Source organism: Phocoena phocoena, chromosome 2, assembly GCF_963924675.1.
Source record: "Phocoena phocoena chromosome 2, mPhoPho1.1, whole genome shotgun sequence".
In the NCBI taxonomy this organism is placed as follows: domain Eukaryota; kingdom Metazoa; phylum Chordata; class Mammalia; order Artiodactyla; family Phocoenidae; genus Phocoena; species Phocoena phocoena.
Window position 1 is genome coordinate 33,125,951 of NC_089220.1, and position 21,144 is coordinate 33,147,094.

At 43.1% G+C, this 21,144-nt stretch overlaps 1 protein-coding gene across 1 annotated transcript in view; it reads right to left on the bottom strand.

Annotated features, from left to right (window-relative positions):
- RAD51B (RAD51 paralog B) overlaps window positions 1–21,144 on the bottom strand; it is a 626,727-nt gene that overhangs the window by 23,234 nt on the left and 582,349 nt on the right. The window contains exon 9 of the mRNA XM_065871664.1: window positions 7,049–7,127. Within this exon, the coding sequence (XP_065727736.1) occupies window positions 7,049–7,127 (79 nt within the window). The remainder of the gene's footprint in view (window positions 1–7,048; window positions 7,128–21,144) is intronic.

Consider the following 21,144-nt stretch of genomic DNA (forward strand, 5'->3'; position numbering starts at 1 on the left):
ATATAATATTTTTTCTTTTTTTTAAGAACAGAAGAGAGTTTTATTTGAGCCAAACTGAGTACTAGGCTGGAACCCCGCTTTCCAGATAACTCTGAGAAACTGCAATATTTATGTTGCATTTCAACATTATGCAACAAGTCCCGCCCTAGGGTCTGTACTGTTGTACCCTGGGGCCTAATCTCTGCAACTGGGCTCTTCTGAAAGAAATGTGTCACTAAATATTCATCTCCTCTTCTCTCCCATGATAATAGAACTCCCCAAATTTAGGTGGGCACACGGCCACCGAGATTAACAACTACATTTTCCAGTCTTTCTTTCCATATTTCGGTAGAGTGGCAGAAATAATGTGTGTAACTTCTGGTTAATATCCTTAAAGGAAGGGGGTTGACCTTTCCTCCCACCAAATCTCTACCCCACACAACTCCTGCTACCTGGATGCAGGACAGGATACTGAGCTATTTTGGACTGTGACAACAAGGGCAACATCCTAGGTATGATGGAGCAACAAGCTAAGAGCCGGGGCCCCTGGACCAACATGTGGGACCGAGCTGCCATACCAGCTCTGGACTGCATTCCTCCACAGTGCTATGTGAGAAAGCAGTCAACCTCTACCTGTACACCACTGTTAATCTAGGTTGTGGTTCCACCCAGCCAAATTTATAACCCAACTATACTTAGGAAATTTCTTGAGGGATCTCACTGTATCAATGTGACTGTTCCATCTTAGCTTAGAATTTCGAGATTCAAGATTCAGGATGGGCCTAGAGTATCCCAACAGAGGTTCATGAAGCCTGAGAGATAAGTTGTCACAGGGGCTGCCATGACGGAAGACAAGGCGGCCCAAATGCATTTCTGATTTTATAAAAATCTTAGGAGCCCCGGCTGAGTACTTGGGAACAGCTACAAACCCAATTTTGAGGCAGTTCACCTTTCTGGAACTCAGTTCCCTCATCTGAAAATGAAGGTGATGAATGGAACGAAAAGATCCCTTTCTGGGAGGTGTATATAGTTACCTTTAGGAGGAGTAGAATAATTTCTGTCAGTTAATCATGTAAATGTATGCATAAGTCACACGCACTGTGCAGAAGACCCCTCTAGAAGCTATGGAAACTTACACCTCAATGGTGGAGATAAAAGAGGCAGCCATAAAGAAACACAAGAAGATTGCCCATGGAAACATGACGGTGAATTTATAATCATAGGAATTGGTCCACTATCTCCAGAAGAAGTATAAATTGGTAAACCTCTTTGGAGAACAATTTGAAAATATATAGTAAAGATAAAAATGTGCATCCCCTGACTAGCCATTCTACTTTTTGATATATACCTAGAGAAACCCTCACACCTGCATACCAAGAAACATGGGCAACAAGATTCATTAAGTTAACAAGTAATCAAAATTTTTGTCAGTGGGGGAATGGATAACATGTGGTACATTCAATACAGTGGATATGGATACCTCAGTTAAAATGAAAGAATATGATCTACGTGTATCAACACAGATATGTTGCAAAAACATAATGCTAAGTGAAAAAAGCAAGCTGTGGAATGATATGTATAATAAACCGTTTATGAAAATTTAGGACGCACTCAAAACAAATCTGATGTTTGGATTCACATATATGTAGAAAAGTTTTTCAGAATGGGGAGAAGGATATACATCAAACCCTGGAGAGCTTTTACTTCTGTGGAGGAGCGCAGGGGAGAGAAGGAATGGACTTGGGATAGGAACAAAGGAGTTTTGAATTTTGTAAGGTTTTATCCCTGTAATTAAAAAAAAAATCTGAAATTAGGAGTTTGGGATTAACATATACACACTGCTATACATAAAATAGATAAACAACAAGGACCTACTGTATAGTATAGGGAACTATACTCAATATCTTATAATAACCTATAATGGAAAAGAATCTGAAAGAGAATATATATGAATAACTGAATCACTTTTATGTACACCTGAAACTAACACTGTAAATCAACTATACTTTGATTTAAAAAAAATCTGAAAAGAAAAAGATAAAATATTAACATTTGTTAATTCTGGATGTTAGAGTCATGGGTTTGCTTTATTATTTTCTGTAATGTTCAGTATTTAAAATATGTTTTCCACATTGAAAACAAAATCTCTCTTTGAGGCTAACAGTGAGAGGAAAAGAAAGGACCAAAGAAAGGGTCAGTGCGGACGGTGTCATGGAGGGAGGGGATGTGAAGTGAATGTTGAAAGAGAAGGAGAGACTCTGCAGATGGGAGCCCTGCCTCTCTGCCCTGGGAAGCACCTCGTGGAGGGGCAGGCAGAAGCAGCTCAGGACAATACGACAGGCCTGCTCTGCCCTCTCCTCTGTGACCTGTGCGAGCAAGTTCACTCTGCTCCACTGAATCCCAGGGCTCTCTGCCAGGCTCCCCAATCCATGCCAGGCTGTGCCAGGTGTGTGGGTGATATTTACCAAGCAGACACCTCCATACCTGGATGGAAACAGACTGAGATTCTTCTGGGTCACTTTGAGTCCACTGGGCAGAAACATTTAGATGGGTTACTGATTCTAACTGAAATCTGATGAAATCAGATCGTGGTATTTGGGGAAAAAGAATTTTTCAATGAATCATCCAGTTGGCTCAGTGACTAAGAAAATGGGGTGGAAGAATGTAACTCAACTTTGTGACAAAGGAACAAACAGAGGAGATTAATGCCTTTCCAACATGCTTCGAAAGCTGGTCAAATAACCACTCTTGATTTTACAAGAAAGATGAGGCACATAGCTTTCCAGCTCTTAAAAAAATCATTGTTTCTTTGTTTTCTGGTTTATTCCGAGTCCCTATACTGGGTTATAGTATAGGGACTGGTTGGAAAAACAGAAAACTAGCTTTGTTTCTAGACTTCTCTGGACCTATCTCAAGGTGCTCTGGGCACCCCTGAGCTTCCCCAGCCCCATCCCAAGGACCCCAGCTGTGTTCTGGGTGGCACAACATTTGGGGCTTGCTGGGGAAGCAAAGGACATGACCAGAACAGATGTGGGTCAAGCTGGAGTTCACTGTAAACGCCCCCTTCCCTTCTGCGCCATGTGGTTCTGTGGACCCACTCCATGCAAGCCAATTCCCAAAGCCAAGTCCTGCTTTTTCCTCTCCACTAGGTCCTGGCACCCCTTAGCCTCTCTCTGGGCTGGTCAAGCCTCTAAGCTTTCCCACTCAGTGAACAGCGGGATTTCATGGTGAACTCTGGGAACAAAAGGAAAAATGGATTAAAGGGATCTTCCCCGACCCCCTCCACCATTCCCACTTCCGCTGTACAAAATAGCTGAACTTTCCCTCTGCTGGGACCTGGCCCCTCTCAGAGTCTGAACCATCAGGAAGTTGGGGGCTGTGAGATCCCTCTCCTTTGGGGCCCAAGTGTTTCCAGGGTCTGGGGCCCAACCAGAAGAGGCCAGGATCCCGGACCAGTGTGAGGACAGACAAAGAAGATGCAAACAGCACGGTATTACCATGGTAATAGCCTGAGCCAGGCGGCCTCCTGAAGATGCTGGAGGGTGGGTTTTCTTTCTTTTCCTTTTCTCTTTTTTTTCTTGCAAAAGGAGAATAGTTCCGCTTTCTATTTTACTACAACAATAGCATGGACCGGCTCCTTCAAGTGTTTAAAAAGCAGCCTGAGAAATCTCTATACCAAGCCCCTCAGTCTCTCCAGCCTGCCGTTTTATTGTCCCTCCCATCCCAGTGAACAAAGGGGCGGGAAGGCTGTAAGGCCCCCAGTTGTCGGCTGTTCTCAGCATCCTAATCCTTGAGAACCGGGGAGGGGAATGGCCTGTGGAGCCGGTAAATCGAATGTTGCCCTCACCTTTTATTCCCTCCCTCTGCTCCCGCGCTCAGGAGCCCTTCAGGTAGTATAAAACCTCCTGGTTCCCATATCTCTTCCCTCTTGCGTCTCCCCTGTAAAGCAATTATACTCCAATAAAGATGGTAAAAAAAAAAAAAAAAAAACCCTCCTGGTTAGCAGGCTGGTAGGAATCTTGGGTCTTGCTAAGGGGATAAAAGGCACCCAGCGATCATTCCCACACTCACTAACAGCCCTGCTCCCCACCCAGAAAACCAGGGTAGCCCGTTTGGATTATTCTTTACTGCCACTTCAGGCCAGCTCCATTACAAAGACGGAATGTTGAGCCACAGTGGCTGGGTTAGCAGTTTCCTGTTTAGTTGGTACCACAGGAGCTGCCCTCCCTCTTCCAGCCCTTCCGCTCTCTGTCTCTATGCCCCTCAGACGTGGCTTGCATACCCCTTCCCGGAGCTGTAGGTACCAACCTCCATGCCACCTCGGGAGTATTGTGCCAGAGCAACCCCTCACACAAGAAAAGCTTCTTGGCCTTGATGTCTGGTACCTTTCCAAGCTTATCAGCCAGGGATCAAAGGTTTCTTTGCTTTAAACCTGGGGAATGGTGCAGGTGTTTTTTAGCTCAGTCATCTGGTAAGACTGGGGGCAAAAATAAGCTTTTATGTTCTGGTTTGTGGAGATCTCAAGGGTAGAACTCTACAGAGCTAAGTGAATGATAAGTACACCATCTCCTTGGAGAATCAGATAAAGGTGAAGTGGGAAGGCCTTTAGAGATCGCCCAGGCCGATGACTGCAATCCAAGCAAGAAAAACATTCTGCACTGCAACCTCTGTACATCAATTCGTCAAGCATGTACACACACACAATCACACAAGAAATATTTCATGAAACAGTACAATATGTGTATGTTATTTTCCATTCTCTATTTCTTTTTTTTTCTTTTAATGCTGGTTATGATTCCTTAATTTTGTTTCATGACCCACCAATGGGTTGCAAAACAGTTTTGCAAAGCACTGAATCAAGGTCAACATTGTCTTTTTCAAGCCGACACAACTAGGATGCTAGAGATTTTCTCAGGAACCTACCAGAGCTGGAATGGAAATCCAAGGTGGTCTCTCTAATACAGGAGGGATCCCCATTTTTCTGAGGATCAGAGCTCCTTTTTGTTTCCCCAAAGCCTTAGGAGCACATAGCCAGAGGGGAGGGAATGCCCAGAGGTTTTCATTAAGTGGCATTGCTGACAGGGGCAGAGAGTTCTGCCACCTCCAAAAAACCTCAGAGAGGAAGGCGTAGTTTCAAAAGCAAATAGGTGAGGCTCTGAAATCTCCCAGACATTTTTATTTACTGGTTGGGATTCTTGCATCATCAGACACTTCCTGAATGTTTCTCTTTCCTGGACACCCAGCTCCAGGTCAGCCTCCTTTAGTAATCCACTTTCTCCCGTTTTCCAACTATGTCTAATAGTCTTTCTTTGTAGTTTCTCAACCCCTACCAGTTCATTGTAGTTCCAGTTTCTAAATACTTCCCCTAAACAATTTCCTCCTTCCTGTCAAAATCATGATCTTAGCAATGAGAGTCAGAGAGGCAATTCTATGTATCTTGTTCCCACCAATATTATCCAAAAGTTATCCAAATAAGACCATGCTTTCAAATGTTATCTACCAAAATGCCAAGTGATCAAGATACAGGCACCATATCAAGGCCCTCCTACAAGCCATCTGGGCAGAACTGGCCCTTTTCCTCGTGAAATTATCTTGTAATCTTCCATAGAACTTCTTGAAATCTTCATCTAAAATTGCTATTTACTAGACTTCTAATCTTTTAAGAAACGCTCTAAAAATGGAGAGCCAAAGGGCACACTGTGCACTGGGTAAACACCAGTCCAGCTTTCTGATTGCTTATTACTTACACCCTTAGAGAGTCTGTAACAAAGGGGCCTGCTGTTTGCTTTGCTTAATCTGGTCTTAAAATCTCTGCTTCTTTGTCAGAAAACAATATTTGCAATTGTAAAAAAAATATTTACCAAGGAACTTAGATAGCATAAGTCAAAGGCTAAGAGTCAAAGGTCAGTAGTTCTTACTCCAAATTTCCCTGGACCCGAGTCCCTGCTGTGGAGCTCAGCCGCACCAAACAAACACGCTGCTTTCTGGGTCCATTAAGAAGTGGATGTTTTAGAAGGAGAGGGAAAGGAAGGCTGCAGCCTGTTCCTCAGTCAGAAGCATGAACCGTCTAGCCTGCCCCACAAAAGCCCTGCTAGATCTTTACAATGCAATGTGTCTCTGTGGGTGTATTGTAAGGACTTACCCTGTTTCACAGACTTGGGAAAAATACTCAGCTTACAAAATCCTAAAGGGCAGATATTCCTCCCATGGACAAAAATGACAATACGCTCCTCTGTGGTTCCGGCTAGATGGGCACCTATGCATCTCCGGGGGTAGGGCCTCCTGCCTGACAGCGGGGGACAGATGTGTATCCTGAGCACTTCTGTGGGGACCCTTCTTAATCTACAAAGCTGTCTGGGACATCTGACCCTGTGCGCTAAGTTCAATGGGGTTTGAATTTACCGCCTCCTGTTCACTGTTTTCTGCAGACCTGCCATTGGATGCCTTTCCTAACCACCCGAGGACCCAGCATCTGAGAATGATGCCCCTCAATCCACTTCTCCCCCTGTTTGTTGAATTAGTTCTAGGTTGTGGCCTTGGGGGGCCTCTACCACGAGCCAGAACTCAGGCCCGTGTCACAAAGTGCAGGTCTGCAAGGCCTGGTCCCCAGTCGGGACTTGAGCACAGTGGGAGGAAGTGGAGTAACCAGAAGGGGGCCGAGGAAGCAGTGCTCATGAAGCCATGACGTTCTTCCACCCGCTAAGTGAGAAGGCTCTGAGGCAGGACTGGGCCCTCCACGCTGGTGTCAGAGACCTACCTCCTGGTCCCTCACCCCGTGGAATCTGCGAAGAGGACTGGGGTGGTTGCAGTTCCTAGCCTACTCGGTTTGTCCCTCATTCTTGGGTTGTCTGTTAGGAGATTCTATAGTTCTCCGTAACCTCTGTCAGATTCTTACCACAACTGCCAGTCTCTCTTATCTTATCAGGATAAACATCACTGGTCAATTCATCTTGGCCTTTGATTCCGTCCCGAAGGAGCTTCTATCAGGGGCACAGCAGTAATTATCACCCGCGATGGGCAGCACTGAGCATATTCAGCCTGAAGAAATGGCTTAATCCGAGAATCTTACCTTGAAGAACCAGGCCTTCCTTCTCGATGGTGTAGACAAATGTGGTGAAGGTCGCCAGAGGGGACTTGGCAATGACAATCTGCACAGAAAGCGCGTTTGCTCAGGATTTTAGTCAAAGGAACTAGAGATGAGCCTCTATTCGTCCCTATTCCCACTTTGAAACACAGTGGGAACATGTGACTATAAACTGTGAGGTTTGTTTATTGTGAAATTATTTCAGAAACAAGTGAGTATTATTCCTTCAGTCAACTGATCACCTTGGAAGGCTGTACGTCAGTTCCAACTATTCTACCACCGAATGCCATATTCTTGAACCAGTTCTAGACGTAAGTTTCATTACGCTATCGCATGCCTAAACAGCCACCTTTCTGCCCAAAGATAAATTTAGCCTGATTGTCTCATTTCATTCATAAATTTAGCTATTTTCCTAAAAGAATAAAATAAAATCTACCCCTAAAAGATAAAGGTTTAACATCACTGCAAGTATTCAAAATAACTTGGTAAAGGCAGAGCCATGATAGGTTGCTTAGTTGGCCCCAAATCTTCACCCAGTCTGTATTCACACCCTTAGCCATGTGACTACATTCCCTTTTACACGAGGTGTAGAGTATTTCCCATGGCCCTGGACTGTGGGTTTGGCCACACGACTTGCTTTGAATAACAGATTGTGCCAACTCTTAGCCTAGGCCTCGAGAAGCCTCACGTAACTTCACTTGTTCTTTTATGCTTCTGCTACTGCCAGAGAGAAATATGTTCAAGATCATCTGTTATCTCATGAGGAGAATGAGAGACACCGGACCCAGAGCTGGCCAGCCAGGCCCAGTCTAAATAGCCGACCCCCAGGAGACCCACATACGCATTGGTTAAATGCTTATGACTGTATGCGTGACTGTGATTTTGATGATGTTGTCACGAAGTATTATTGCGGTGAGAGTTTACTGCTACATCAGCCGACATAAAATATCAAAAATATTTTGAGCAATGGCGTTCTCCTGAGAACACCCACTTTAAAGGGGATGGTCATCTGGTTGTTAAAAAAATGACTAACATTAACACCCATTATCACACTTGACATGATTCCACAGAACCTCTAAGAACCGGCAGATTATTGCATTATAACATTTCTCCTGAAGGAAGATGAATGTCCACTTTCCGTTTTACAAATTAACATCATAAAAAAATAGCGATAGCTTGGCACAGAGCCACTTAGGTAATCAGGGAGGCAAGGGAGAAGGAAGAAATAATTTCAAATAACCAAAAGGCTTACATGTACTGTCTCAATCTATCTCAATTCAACAAACATTTACTGACTGTCAACTATGAGAAATGGTGGAAAAGAATGCTAGAAAGACCGCAGGTTGAAGTCATGGAGTTTGAATCTATGTTCTCCCACTAATCAACTCAGTGCCTATGGCAGCGCCTGTGATCTCCCCCAGTCGCCACCCTTTTCTGGTTAGTTAACAACTCTCCAGGTTTCAACATTTTTCTGCCTCTTTTGCAACTAGATGTGGCTAAGTTTTGACTAACGGAATGTGAGTACAGTAACAGGTAGAACTTCTGGATTATAAGAAAATTATGGGCTCTTCACTTTCCCTTTCCCTCTTCCCAAGGGTAGGAACCAGCTTCAGCCACATCCTGGGGGATGATGAAGCGGTATGGGAGAAGGAAGCTGGGTGACCTGATGAATCGGCAAAGCATACCACCTGGGGTCACCTGTCCAGCTCAGTACAGAGCCACTTGTCTGAACCACCGTATTTCGGATGTCTGTTACTATGGTGTAGCCTGAATTCTACCCAGTACTGAGGCTCTGGACAACCTCACCTTTTTGAGTCTCAGTTTCCTTATAGGTAAAATGGGGATAACAACACCCACCTAAATGAGATTATTTTGAGGATTAAATTAAGTATATAAAATGCTTGTGTCAAACTAAGAACCTTAGTTTGAACGTTTCCAACCAACTCACCACATGTTTCCCAAGTACCACTTAACTTTTACTCACCAAAAACCAATATACTTTGCTTTTACTAGAAGAATTCAACTCAAGGTGAATCTCAACTTTTATAACTGCTCTAAAGTTACCTAGGTAAACTTGCTCATCATTCTCAGAACCAATGAGTAGATGGTATAGGTGGGCATTTACATCTTCACATCAAAAACATCTCACCTGAAAATTACGGTAAAACTTTTCTCAGAGGTAGTTTAGGGATGGCTCAGTGTGAGTTTATGGACGCCCCTTGGTAGGGGAATGGCATGGTGGAAGAGAGGACAGTGTTTCTCAAGCTTTAATGTTGGTTCGAATCACCTGCAGGTCCTGTTGACATGCAGATTCTGACTCAGTAGGTTTTGAGCGTGGCTTGAGAGTCTGTCTTTCTAGCAAGATCCTAGGAGATGCTGATGCTGTGGTCCATAGACCACATTTTGAATAGCCAGGTTCAGGAAATTAGCCTGACTGAAGAGTCGAAGATGGAGAAGAAAGAGACAGGAATCCTGGAGTTAGTTAGGAAGCTACTGTAATAATTCAGGCATGAGATGACAAGAGCCTAAACCACAGGTGTGTCACGAAGAATGGGAAAAAAGGAGATGGAGAAGAGAAATAGAAATCCTTTAGTTCAAAGAGCAATAGAAATAAACATATCCCAAACCTCAGATCTTTACTGCCTGCATGAAAAAATTGGACATGGAACCAAAAGGGTATTCAATAAAGTATCATACTATATTTTTGAAAATTTATTTTATAGACTACAGAATCTGAGACTCAGACAAAAGGATGTGATATTCCAATGCAACCACTAAATGACATCTGAGCCTAAGCCTTTCAGCTCAGTGGTGCTACCTCCATCATCTGACAGCTTCCTCCCCCAGGGAGCTCATGCCCACTCTGTGAACAGGCCCAGAGCCCCAGCCAGAAGGACCTCACATGAAGGGACCTCACACCTGGAAGTACCTCCCTTCCAGGAAGTCAAGGGGTTTGGACAGGTCATTGATTAATGCCCTGTCCCTCCCAAGCAGGGTTTAAAATGGGTTATCCAAAGGATGATTGCATGCAGTTAGAAAGAGGAAGTGATCAGTTACGTCAGATGAATCCCACTTCCTTTTTTGGCAAAGAACTTCCAGATTGATAGATCGGAGGGCTACCACTGGCATGAACTACTTGATTTTCAGCAAAAAATGTAACAAATTCTCAGTAGCCTCCTAGATAAAGTAAAAACAAGTTGGGCTGGATGCTAACACCATTAAGTGGATTTGAAAGCGACCAAAAGATCAATAGCAATCTGGTGAGGGGTAACAACCTCTAGTAGAATGTACTTGATTCTCTCCTTAGTCCTATCAAATTAAACATTTTCACTGACCTGAATCAGGACACTGATGTACTCAACTGTTATATTCAATCTATACAACACATCTGGGATCCAGCAGGGAAGAGAACTGGCAAAAATTGCTACCTTAATAGAGCTTACATTCTAAAGGAGGCAAAAGATAATATACAAAATGAATAAGTAGTGAAATATATGGCATATTAGATGATTATATGTGCTATGGAGGAAAAATAACAGAGAAAGAGTATAGGAAGTATACTGGATCAAAAGAGGGGGTCAATTTAAAATAGGGTAGTAAGAGAAGACCTCATTGAAAACGTGACATTTGGACTTGTGGCTCATGTGACTATACCAATTGATGGGATGCTGAATATGGTAACAGAAGACAAAAAACTTTAGGAGAAGAGTTACTATATTAGATTAGACAAACGTTATATGAAAACAAATCTGAATTTGGTTACAGTGTTGGGACAAATCCTACAAATCTTTTAGGACACAATTTTATTGAAATACATGTAAGGCCTTGGCCTTAAGAATAGAGGACCAACTATTGGTTACAGAATGGGGAAGATGAGATTTAACATTCAGAAAATGAATTAGGTGTTGGTTTACTACAGTTCAATACCAGTTGGCTGTGAGATGTGGTTTGCAAAAATCTAGTGTGATCCCAGGTTATATCAATGGAGACACAGTATCTAGAACAAGGGAAGTATCTAGAGCAAGGTCCTGCTCTTCTCATTCAGCAAACCATGCTGGTGTTTGGATTGGAGCCCAAATTCCCACAGGGAAATGACAAACAAGAGAACAACTAGGGGAGAACCATCAAGGTGGTTAGACGCCCAAAGCAACCCATGACCACAAACACTTCAATGCAAACATGCTGGTAAGAGGCCTGGGGTGAAGGTGTATATTGCTTTTTTTTTTTTTTGGCGGTACGCGGGCCTCTCACTGTTGTGGCCTCTCCCGTTGCGGAGCACAGGATCCGGACGCGCAGGCTCAGTGGCTATGGCTCACGGGCCTAGCCGCTCCGCGGCATGTGGGATCTTCCCGGACCGGGGCACGAACCCGTGTCCCCTGCATCGGCAGGCGGACTCTCAACCACTGCACCACCAGGGAAGCCCCGCATATTGCTTTTAATATGAGTTTTCTGACCTGGAGATTCTATAGTGTAACATAGTATAGAGGGGAAGTGTAAATTAGCTTTTTAGCCCAAGAGATTTCAGAAAAAAAAAGTGATGCTTGCCACCTATCTTTGGGAATACATATTGACCCTTCCCTTTTTTAGACTTGAATGAGTACCCCATGCCCTTGTGCCTTTCAAACAGTAAATTACCCTCTTATGAAGCAAACAACCCTCCCTAGCAGATACCTTAGGCTATTCTGTTTTAGATGCTGTCAACCTATAAAGCTGGGGTGTTCTAATCACTGCCTGACTTGTGCTGTTGTCAGGTGTCCTTCTGTCTTCTTCAATACATAAGCCCTGCAGGGAGGGCCTGGCTGCTTAATAAAATCCCGGAGCCTTAGTGAAAAATTTTTTATCCTACTCAGCCATGTGTGCAGTGTGTGTAGCTAGCTTTGGAACCCTCTGAGGGTTCACGGAAATATGTAGTTGGGTAAGAATGAGTACAGACCCATGCGGCTCCGAAAACCCTAGAACTCCACAAGACAGGTGTGTGGTATTGTGAGCCATAATCACACTTCCTGCAAATAGCCAGATTGTTTTTTCTTGAATGTTTCCTTCATATCAGACAAGCTCGACTGTAGCTACATCCTAATGGATACACTTACTCCTCTCTTCACCTATCCTTGCAAGGAACATGTTCATCAATATTTTTAAATTATCCGAGGAACATTTAAGGTATACCTAATATGTACTAAGTGTTGGGTCCCAAATCCCACTACTGTCTGGAAGTAATTTCCATTATTTGTACCATCCACCCATCTACGCATGTACCTGTTCAACCCATAAACATTTACTGGGCAATCTCCCTTGTGCTAGGCACCGTTCTAGGTGCAGGGGACATAGCGGGGCGCAAGACAGATGAGGTCCTTGCTCTCATGGAGCTGACATTCTGGTGGCAGAAGATAATACAAGGAAGCCTTTAGGCCTTTGGTTTTTTTTCACTTTGACCTTCAACTGTGAGCCCTACATTCTTGGGCACTCATTCAGTCCATCCATCCATCCATCAGCAAACATCTACTGAGTACCTACTATGGGTCAGGAGGATTCAATTTGCGCTGTGTGAATTTGCACTTTTTAAAAGACTGCCATCTGAGACACACAGATATAGAGAACAAACTAGTAGTTACCACGGGGCGGGGGGGGCTCAGAGGGGTGGGGGGAGGGGAGGTATAAACTATTGGGTGTAAGATAGGCTCAAGGATGTACTGAGAAAATATAGCCAATATGTGGTGGGAAATATAGCCAATATTTTATAATAACTGCAAATGGATAGTAAACTTTAAAAGTTGTACAAAAAATACACAAAAATTAAAAAAAAGAAAAAGAAAACAGACACACAATCATAGCGTAGACCATTAATTAAACTTCCACCATTAAGACGTACAACAACAACGAAAAAGACTGTCATCTGTTTCTACCTCAATTTATTTCCTAGATGTATGTTCTGAATTCTTGATGGGATTGCACAGATCAGGGGCATTTCCTCTGATTCCATACCCTTCCATCCCATAGGGCCCAGTCCAGTGCTTTTTTGCATGCGTGGGCTCCTAAAATGACTGATGGGCATTTTTTTCACTGTTCCTCACTTTATCCCCATGCTGTATGTGAAGGTTTCTCCCAGTGTACAAGCGAAAATCCAGAGGCCTAGGTACTCTAAATAAAACAAGGGGGGAGAAGATGGCTCTTGGAGCTCACTGGCCTCCCCTTACAGACCCTCTTGCCCTTCTTTTACATCCCTCCACTAAGGTACCTATTTTGCTCTGAGCAAATAAGTTGTCAGCTGATTCTCTTCAGCTCTAAAGCATAGCTGGTTTAAACCTTCCAGTGTTACCCTTTCTGGTGTTTGCATTTTAATATGAGACTCTCAGAAAAGAGGAATTGATCTAAAATGGTGGAAAGTCCTACAGGATTGGGGTGGGGGGGGGCCTTCCAGGGTTCCCACAGTAATGATGATGATGGAAATGACAACCAACAGACGTTATTCCTCAGAACAGCCCTTTGAGTTAGGCAGCTCATAAGTGCTGAAGACAGGATTCCAGCCCAAGCCAACTAGTTCTACAGTCTGTACTTTTAACCAGCACGATGGTAGCCCCCGATTTGTCAAGCACAGATCAATCCACTTCCATGGGATAACACATCAAAGAGGCAGAATACATAACACCAAATAAAGGCACTTCTTCTGCAGCATGGATATGGCACGATTCAAGACAAAGAAGGGAACCGGACAGGGCATCCATGCAGGTTGATTCAGCTGTTCACAAGCTTCCTCTGCCCTTCATGTCTGAATGTCCAAATCCTACCTACTCTTTGAACCCCATAAAAATGCTACCTCTTGCAGAAACCGTTTGCCAATTTCTCCAGCCTGGGGTAATGGCTCTTGAACCCACCACACTATCTGTACCTCCCTAATAGCGCTTACTGTTCTCTGCACCATTTTTTTTTTTTTTTTTTTTTTTTTGCAGCACGCGGGCCTCTCACTGCTGTGGCCTCTCCCGTTGCGGAGCACAGGCTCCGGACGCGCAGGCTCAGCGGCCATGGCTCACGGGCCCAGCCGCTCCGCGGCATGTGGGATCTTCCCGGACCGGGGCACGAACCCACGTCCCCTGCATCGGCAGGCGGACTCTCCACCACTGCGCCACCAGGGAAGCCCTCTCCACCATTTTATAGTTAATGTTACTTGAATTTACTACCATGTATTTGAAGGCAGAGACCACCATCATCATTGCTGCTCCTCCTGGTGCTACCAGCCTCCAGTGTGGTGCTGTATACATAATAGAAGCTCAGTTATGAAAAAAAAAAAATAATGGTGACCCTCAGAAGATCTGACTCATACCCATTTTGAGGACTTAACTGGCACCCCATTCCCAAAGTTGGGGGACTTAGACGATGCCATAGAAAAGAGCAGGCTGCCCAGTCAATCACTGCCAAGATTCTCAGCTTGGGCAGGACCAAAGTCAAGTCTTTGGTTTCAGCTTGCTATAGCATCACATGTTTTTCCTGGCGTGATCTCACTTCCAAGAGGCTCAGAAAGTGGAAAGGGAGCCACAGAACAGAAAGTGCTGGGTTTAGGAACCTCAGGCCTCCTCCAGGATGGCGACACCTTCTAGGGATAGCGCCTGTGTCTTTTTAAAGTATAGGTGCGACCCTCCTCTGGAGCAACCCAGCCTAGCTCGTCACCTCCACGGGTGGCCAGGAAGGCCAGTGTGGAGAAGACAGCACAAAGATGTCAGGAACCTTGGCTACAGGCTATCCTGGAGGCTGTTTTTATAGAGTTCTGGTCCTGGCAGGGTATATGAGTTTCTGCAAAAGAGCCCTGACTTGAGGAAAAAGTGAATTTTGCCTTTGTGGCCCAGGGAAGCAGACATGAATAGGCAGCCGTGCGCTGAGGGTAAGCTGGCACTGGTTCTTCCACTTTCTCTTCTCCATATCCTGTGCCAGGCAGGCTTCCTTTAACACTGCTAATGAATCCTTCCTCTCTTTTATTTCCTTCCCCTTCCCACCCATTACCCCAAATCTCATATTGGTTGGGGGCAAAGGGCAGAGTGAAATGAGCTGGCAGAAGGAAAGTGTAAGCAGTTTCTTCCTGTAGGGGCAGGTGGTAGGCCTGGTGTTCTTTCTGTCCCTTTCTTTCTATTTACAAAATGCAGGGCCCAAAGACAATGTAATGTGTTCAGCCAAGAAAACTGGAGTGAGAAGCAGTTGAGTTGGATAGCTCAGAAATAGGACTTTGCATCCATCCACAGTTTCCTAGCTTGCTAATTTTTTAACCCTATCTCAGTCTCCCCCCATGATCAGCAAGATTATGTGGCAGTGGATGAACTCACCAGCGACGCCCTTGTTGAACATGTCTAATACTTTCATCTGTATGCAAGGGTCCTGCTGAGAAGCAAAGGGAGCAAACCCACTGACTCTAAAATGTCCTTCAACAGGGATCCTATTATCTCATTTCAACTGGATGCCTGGGCTAATAAAACCCATTGCTAAGCTAACCAAACCTTTCCTCTAGCTGTGCCAAATGTCTGCGACAGAAATCCTTCATGCCAGGGATTTTCCTCCTTGTCCAAGACTTAGAAAAAGGTTGTTTTCTCAGCTGCTTTGAAGCCCAGGAAGAGAGCCAGGGAGGCAAACAAGCCAGCCAGTCTTGCATCGGATAATTCAACAGGCTTTTGATAACCTCAAGTCTTCTGTCCCTTCTCCAGGTTGAGCTGAACTCTCCAAGCCAAGGGACAGAAAGGCCGGAAATGCTCCAGACAGGAAGATCTCTGTGGCTGGAAGGAGGCCACAGGATCAGGGGGGCTTGAAGTGTACTCAGTGATCCTCAAAGGAATTCCCTAGTCATTGTGTTAAGAGAGCTGTAGGGAAAGGTGGCAGAGGTCCAGGTCTCAGTCCATATCTGGACTGTATACTGATTAGAATCGGCTCCATCACTTGGAAAATCACTCTCCATGGAACACTGAAGCCTCCGTACCAACAGCTTTGCAAGATTATGAGGGGAGAGTAGAGAACGCGTTTAACGGTGCCTAAACTGCTTTCTCAAAATAGGGGAGCAAGATCTGGAGAAGTAATACAATGCTGGAAAATGACAGGGTGGAAAAACGAACTGTGTCTGAGCAGGCATGAACTGATTAATTTACCTACATGTGGCCTGTTTCATAACTTTTCCTACAGAAACTGGGAGCAGAAATCTGAAGTTGATTTGAATCCCTTACAAAATATAATTCTAGACCCTGGGAAGATTCTCCTAGAAAGTTTGGCCCTGAGGCTACAAGATCTTATCCCCCCCCCCCCCCAGAGTATCCTTATGCTCTTTCATAACATCTCTCGGGGTGAAGTGATTGTTTAAAAATGTTTATATAATACATTAGGTTCCCAAAGTTTATAAACTAAAAGAGCTTTTGTTCCTTAAAGAAAATGTTAATTTCTTCAGATCAATAGGCTGTTCACTTATAAATTACGGGATGGCAATAGTTCAGGGTCAGAGTGGTATTTTGAGTTTATAATTTTCCCATCATTTATTATGAAAAATTTCAAACATGCAGCAAAATTAAAAGAATTTTATAGTGAATAGCCATAAACCTATCAAGTAGATTCTACCACTAACATTTTATTATACTTGTCTTTATCACTTATCTATTCATCCACCAACCCATCTTATTTGTTTGTTGTTGTTGCATTTTAAAGTAAATTGCAAACATCAGTACACTTTCCCCTAGATACTTTAGCATTCATATAATTAACTATAAGCTTAATATTTGTTCATATATCTTAAAAACCATGTTAGGTTTTTTTTTTTTCCAGTGAACTTTACTTTTTTTTTTTTTTTTTTTGCGCTCCGCGGGCCTCTCACTGCTGTGGCCCCTCCTGTCGCGGAGCACAGGCTCCGGATGCGCAGGCCCAGCGACCACGGCCCACGGGCCCAGCCGCTCCGCGGCTCGCGGGATCCTCCCAGACCGGGGCACGAACCCGCATCCCCCGAATCGGCAGGCGGACCCCCAACCACTGCGCCACCAGGGAAGCCCCTCCAGTGAACTTTATATGTAGTTTGAAAGAGTTAGTGATTTTTCCCCAATTATACTAAAATCAGAGAGAATTTAGCGACTACACCTATATGGTAGTATGCAAATTTATATAGTCAAAGAATATGGCTCATTAGTTCTTTCTATATTAAATATCAGCTCTATTGAGGTGAATTTACATACAATAAAATTCTTAAGATAGGTATTTAAGTTATATATTTCCCTCCAAGCAGCGCTTTAGTTGCATCTAATAAGTTTTGGCATGTTGTATTTTTGTTTTCATTTTCTCAAAGTATTTTCTAATTTCCCTTGTTATTTATTCTTTGACTTGTTGCTTATTTAGGAGTGACTTGTGTGAGTATATGTTTAATTTGTACACATTTGAGAATCCCCCAAATTCCCCTTTGTTATTGACTATTAATTCTATTTCAGTGTGATTAGTGTGCATGGTTTTGTCCTTTTCAATTAACTGAGGCTTGTCTGGTGGCCTAATATATGGTTCATCCATGAGAATGTTCCATAAACACTTGAGAAGAATGTAGGTAGAGTGTTCTATAGCTGCCTATTAGGTCTAGTTGGTTTCTAGTATTGGTCAGGTCTTCTATTTCCTTGTTGATCGTCTGCATAGTCGTTCTATCCATTATTGAAAGTGGATACTGAAGTCTCCAACTATTGTTGTTGAATTGTCGATTTCTCCCTTCAATGCTGTCAGTTTTTGCTTCATATATTCTGGAGCTCAGTTAGGTGCATATATGGTTAACATTGTTATGTCTTCCCAATGGATTCGCCCTTTTATCATTATAAAATGTCCTTTTTTGTTTCCAGTAATAATTTTTGTCTTAAAGTCTATTTTGTCTGATATTAGTATAGCCACTCTAGCCCTTTTTTGGTTACTATTTGTAAATTGGTTCCTAGATCCAATTCCAAGGTGTATGTTTGTGGAGACCTTCCCACACCAACAAGCAATTCTTAGACACGAGCAGGGTGTCTGAGAATTGAACCCTGCTTCTGACATTATCTACCCAGAGATAGAATCATATTTCACAGGTAAAGGGCTCAGTCCCACAAGACTTCAGGTGGCCCTCCACTTCAGATGCCAGTTGCAAGCCCAGGTTTATACCTGTGCTTCTGACTGGCTGCATACTAACTGGAGGTTCCCATGACCCTCTCCTTGTGTTCAATTAATTTTCTAGAATGGCTCACAAAAGTCAGGAAAGTCCACTTACTCACTAGACTACCAATTTATTATAAAGGATATTAGAGGATACAAATCAACAACCAGATGAAGAGACATATAGGGTGAGGTCCCAAACAAAATAGCTTCTGTCCTAGTGGAGCTTGGGGTCCAGCATGGCGGCATGTGGAAGTGTTCTTGTTCCCCAACGTGGAAGCTCTCTGAACCCCTCTCTTTTTGGGTTTTTATGAAGGCTTAATTACATAGGCATAATTGATTAACTCATTGTCCATTGCTGATTGATTCAACTTCTAGCCCCTCTGCCCTCCCCAGAAATCAGAGGGTGGGACTGAAAATTCCGACCCTCTTTTCGTGGTTGGTTCTCCTGGAAACCAGCTCCTATCCTTAGGTGCTTCACAAAAGTCATCTTCATTAACATAAACCCAGGTGTGGTGGAAAGGGCTTATTAGAAATAACAAGACAACCATTTCACTATTATGGCTCTGAAGCATTTTCAGAAACTAAGGACAAGAGACTAAATATTGTAACAAAAGATGCTCCTGTTGCTCTTATTGCTCAGAAAATTCTAAGGGTTTTGGAACATGTGGGTCAGGAACTATGGATAAAGACTAAATATATATGAGAAATATATTTTGGTCATCTGAATGACCAAATATATATACTTCTTATAAATCACAGTATCACATTTTACATGGTATATAATTTCCATTCTTTTAATTTCAATTGATTTATGTCTTTGACTTTATACAGTTGGATCATGTGGGTGGGGTTGATTGAAGTGCTGAGTCCATTTACTTTTTTTTTTTTTCAATTTTTGGCTGCATTGGGTCTTCATTGCTGTACGTGGGCTTTCTCTAGTTGCAGCGAGCGGGGACTACTCTTCGTTACGCTGTATGGGCTTCTCCTCATGGTGGCTTCTCTTGTTGCAGAGCACAGGCTCTAGGCACCCAGGCTTCAGTATTTGCAGCACGCGGGCTCAGTGATTGTGGCACGTGGGCCCTAAGGCTCGCAGGATTCAGTAGTTGTGGCGCGCGGGCTTAGTCGCTCTGCGGCATGTGGGATCTTCCCAGACCAGGGATCGAACCTGCGTCCCCTACACTGGCAGGTGGCTTCTTAACCACTGTACCACCAGGGAAGTCCTGAGTCCATTTACTTTTAATGTGATTATTGATAAGTTAGGATATATGTCTGCCATTTTGCTATGCGTTTTTCTGTGTTATCTTGTGGTTTATGTTCCTCTATTTTTCTATTACTGATTTCTCTGTGTTAGATAGTTTTCTAGTTTACCATTTTAATTCTTTTGTTTCTTTTACTATCCATTTTCTTATAGGTTGCCCTGGGGATTGCTATTAACATCTTACCTTAAAATAATCTAGTTCTGTCTGATACTACTTTAATTTAAACTGTTTACAAAAAAAATACTTTGCTCCAATGTAGGTCCATTTTCTTCTCCTCCTTTGTACTACCATTGTTATGCAAATTACATCTTTATACATTAGAAGTCCACCAACATAGTTTTATATTTATTGCTTTATGCAGTTGTCTTTCAAATCATATTAGAGAAAAAAAAAATTACAAAAAAAATCCCACATTCATGCTTCTATATTTACCTATATATTTACCTTTATCAGTGCTCTTTACTTTTTCAGGTGGATTCAAGTTACCCTCAGAGTCTTTTCATTTCAGCTTGAAGGACTCCTTTTAGTATTTCTTGTAGGGTAGGTGTACTAGTGAGAAATTCTCAGATTTTGTATTTCTGTGAGTGTCTTAATTTCTTCTTCATTTTTGAAGGATAGTTTTGCTGGATATACAATTCTTGGTTGACAGTCTTCCTTTCAGCAATTTGATTACATCTTTCCATTGCCTTCTGGCCTCCACAGTTTCTGATCAGGAGTCAGCCTATAATCTTATTGAAGATGCCTTACACATGAAGTCACTTAGTGATTAATGATTGAACTGTATTTGAATAAACAGATTTCCCTAAATGCCTTGAATAGGTTAAGTCTCCCAGCTTTTGCCAATGGTCTGTGTGTATGTGTTGGGGCATGCATTCAGGCAATTTAAAACTTTGTCTTAACGTTCACTTCCTGTTTACAGAGCCTCAAGGTCAGCCAGAAGTGACAGCTTAAGGTCTTCTCAGGTCTTTCTTGGGCATGAGCAAAGCTCTGGGCATGTGTGTAGCCTTCTAGAGTCCCTGGTATACGTAGGACCTTTACAAAGCTCCTTGTGGACATCTTATCCCCCAATTTTTCCTTTAAAATTTTTTTGGTCAGCCTCTTGTTAGCTCTACCTGGTAACAGGACCTTAGGCAGCCATGAAGGTAAACAATTGCTACTGATTATTTTCAACGAACACCCTGTAGGTAGGGATATTCACACAAACCAAGTTCTGAGTCAGGTCAAATAGTGACAGTTCTCTTGGACAGGGCTTTTGGGGAGCTCCAAACCTTTCCAAGCTACAGTACAAAGCTAATGTAGCTGCGAGATGGTTGGCTTTCAAGCTTACTGCAGATCTGGGGAAAGGACGATGGAATTAGTGAAAGTTTAATGCCACAAATCTTGCTGTTCTTACTGAGATTCACCTGGTTTTCTTGAATTAAAATTCGCCAGACTTTCCAAGCCTTTAATTAATTTCCAGAGTTCTGAAAAAGTTGATTTTGACAGTTTTAGTCAATGTTCTTCTTGATTTTGAGGAGCTGCAGGTTGTCTGAGTGTCTTACTCTGCCATTCTATATGTTCAGTCTCCCAAGACAAATTTTTAAACATCCTGATTCAATACCCATCTTTATTACCTCCCCCTATTCAACCCTGCAATTCTTTTTCTGTTTTAAATGTTTTCACAGTTCTAGAAAATTGATTATTTTGTTTTGTTTTTAATCAACTTAA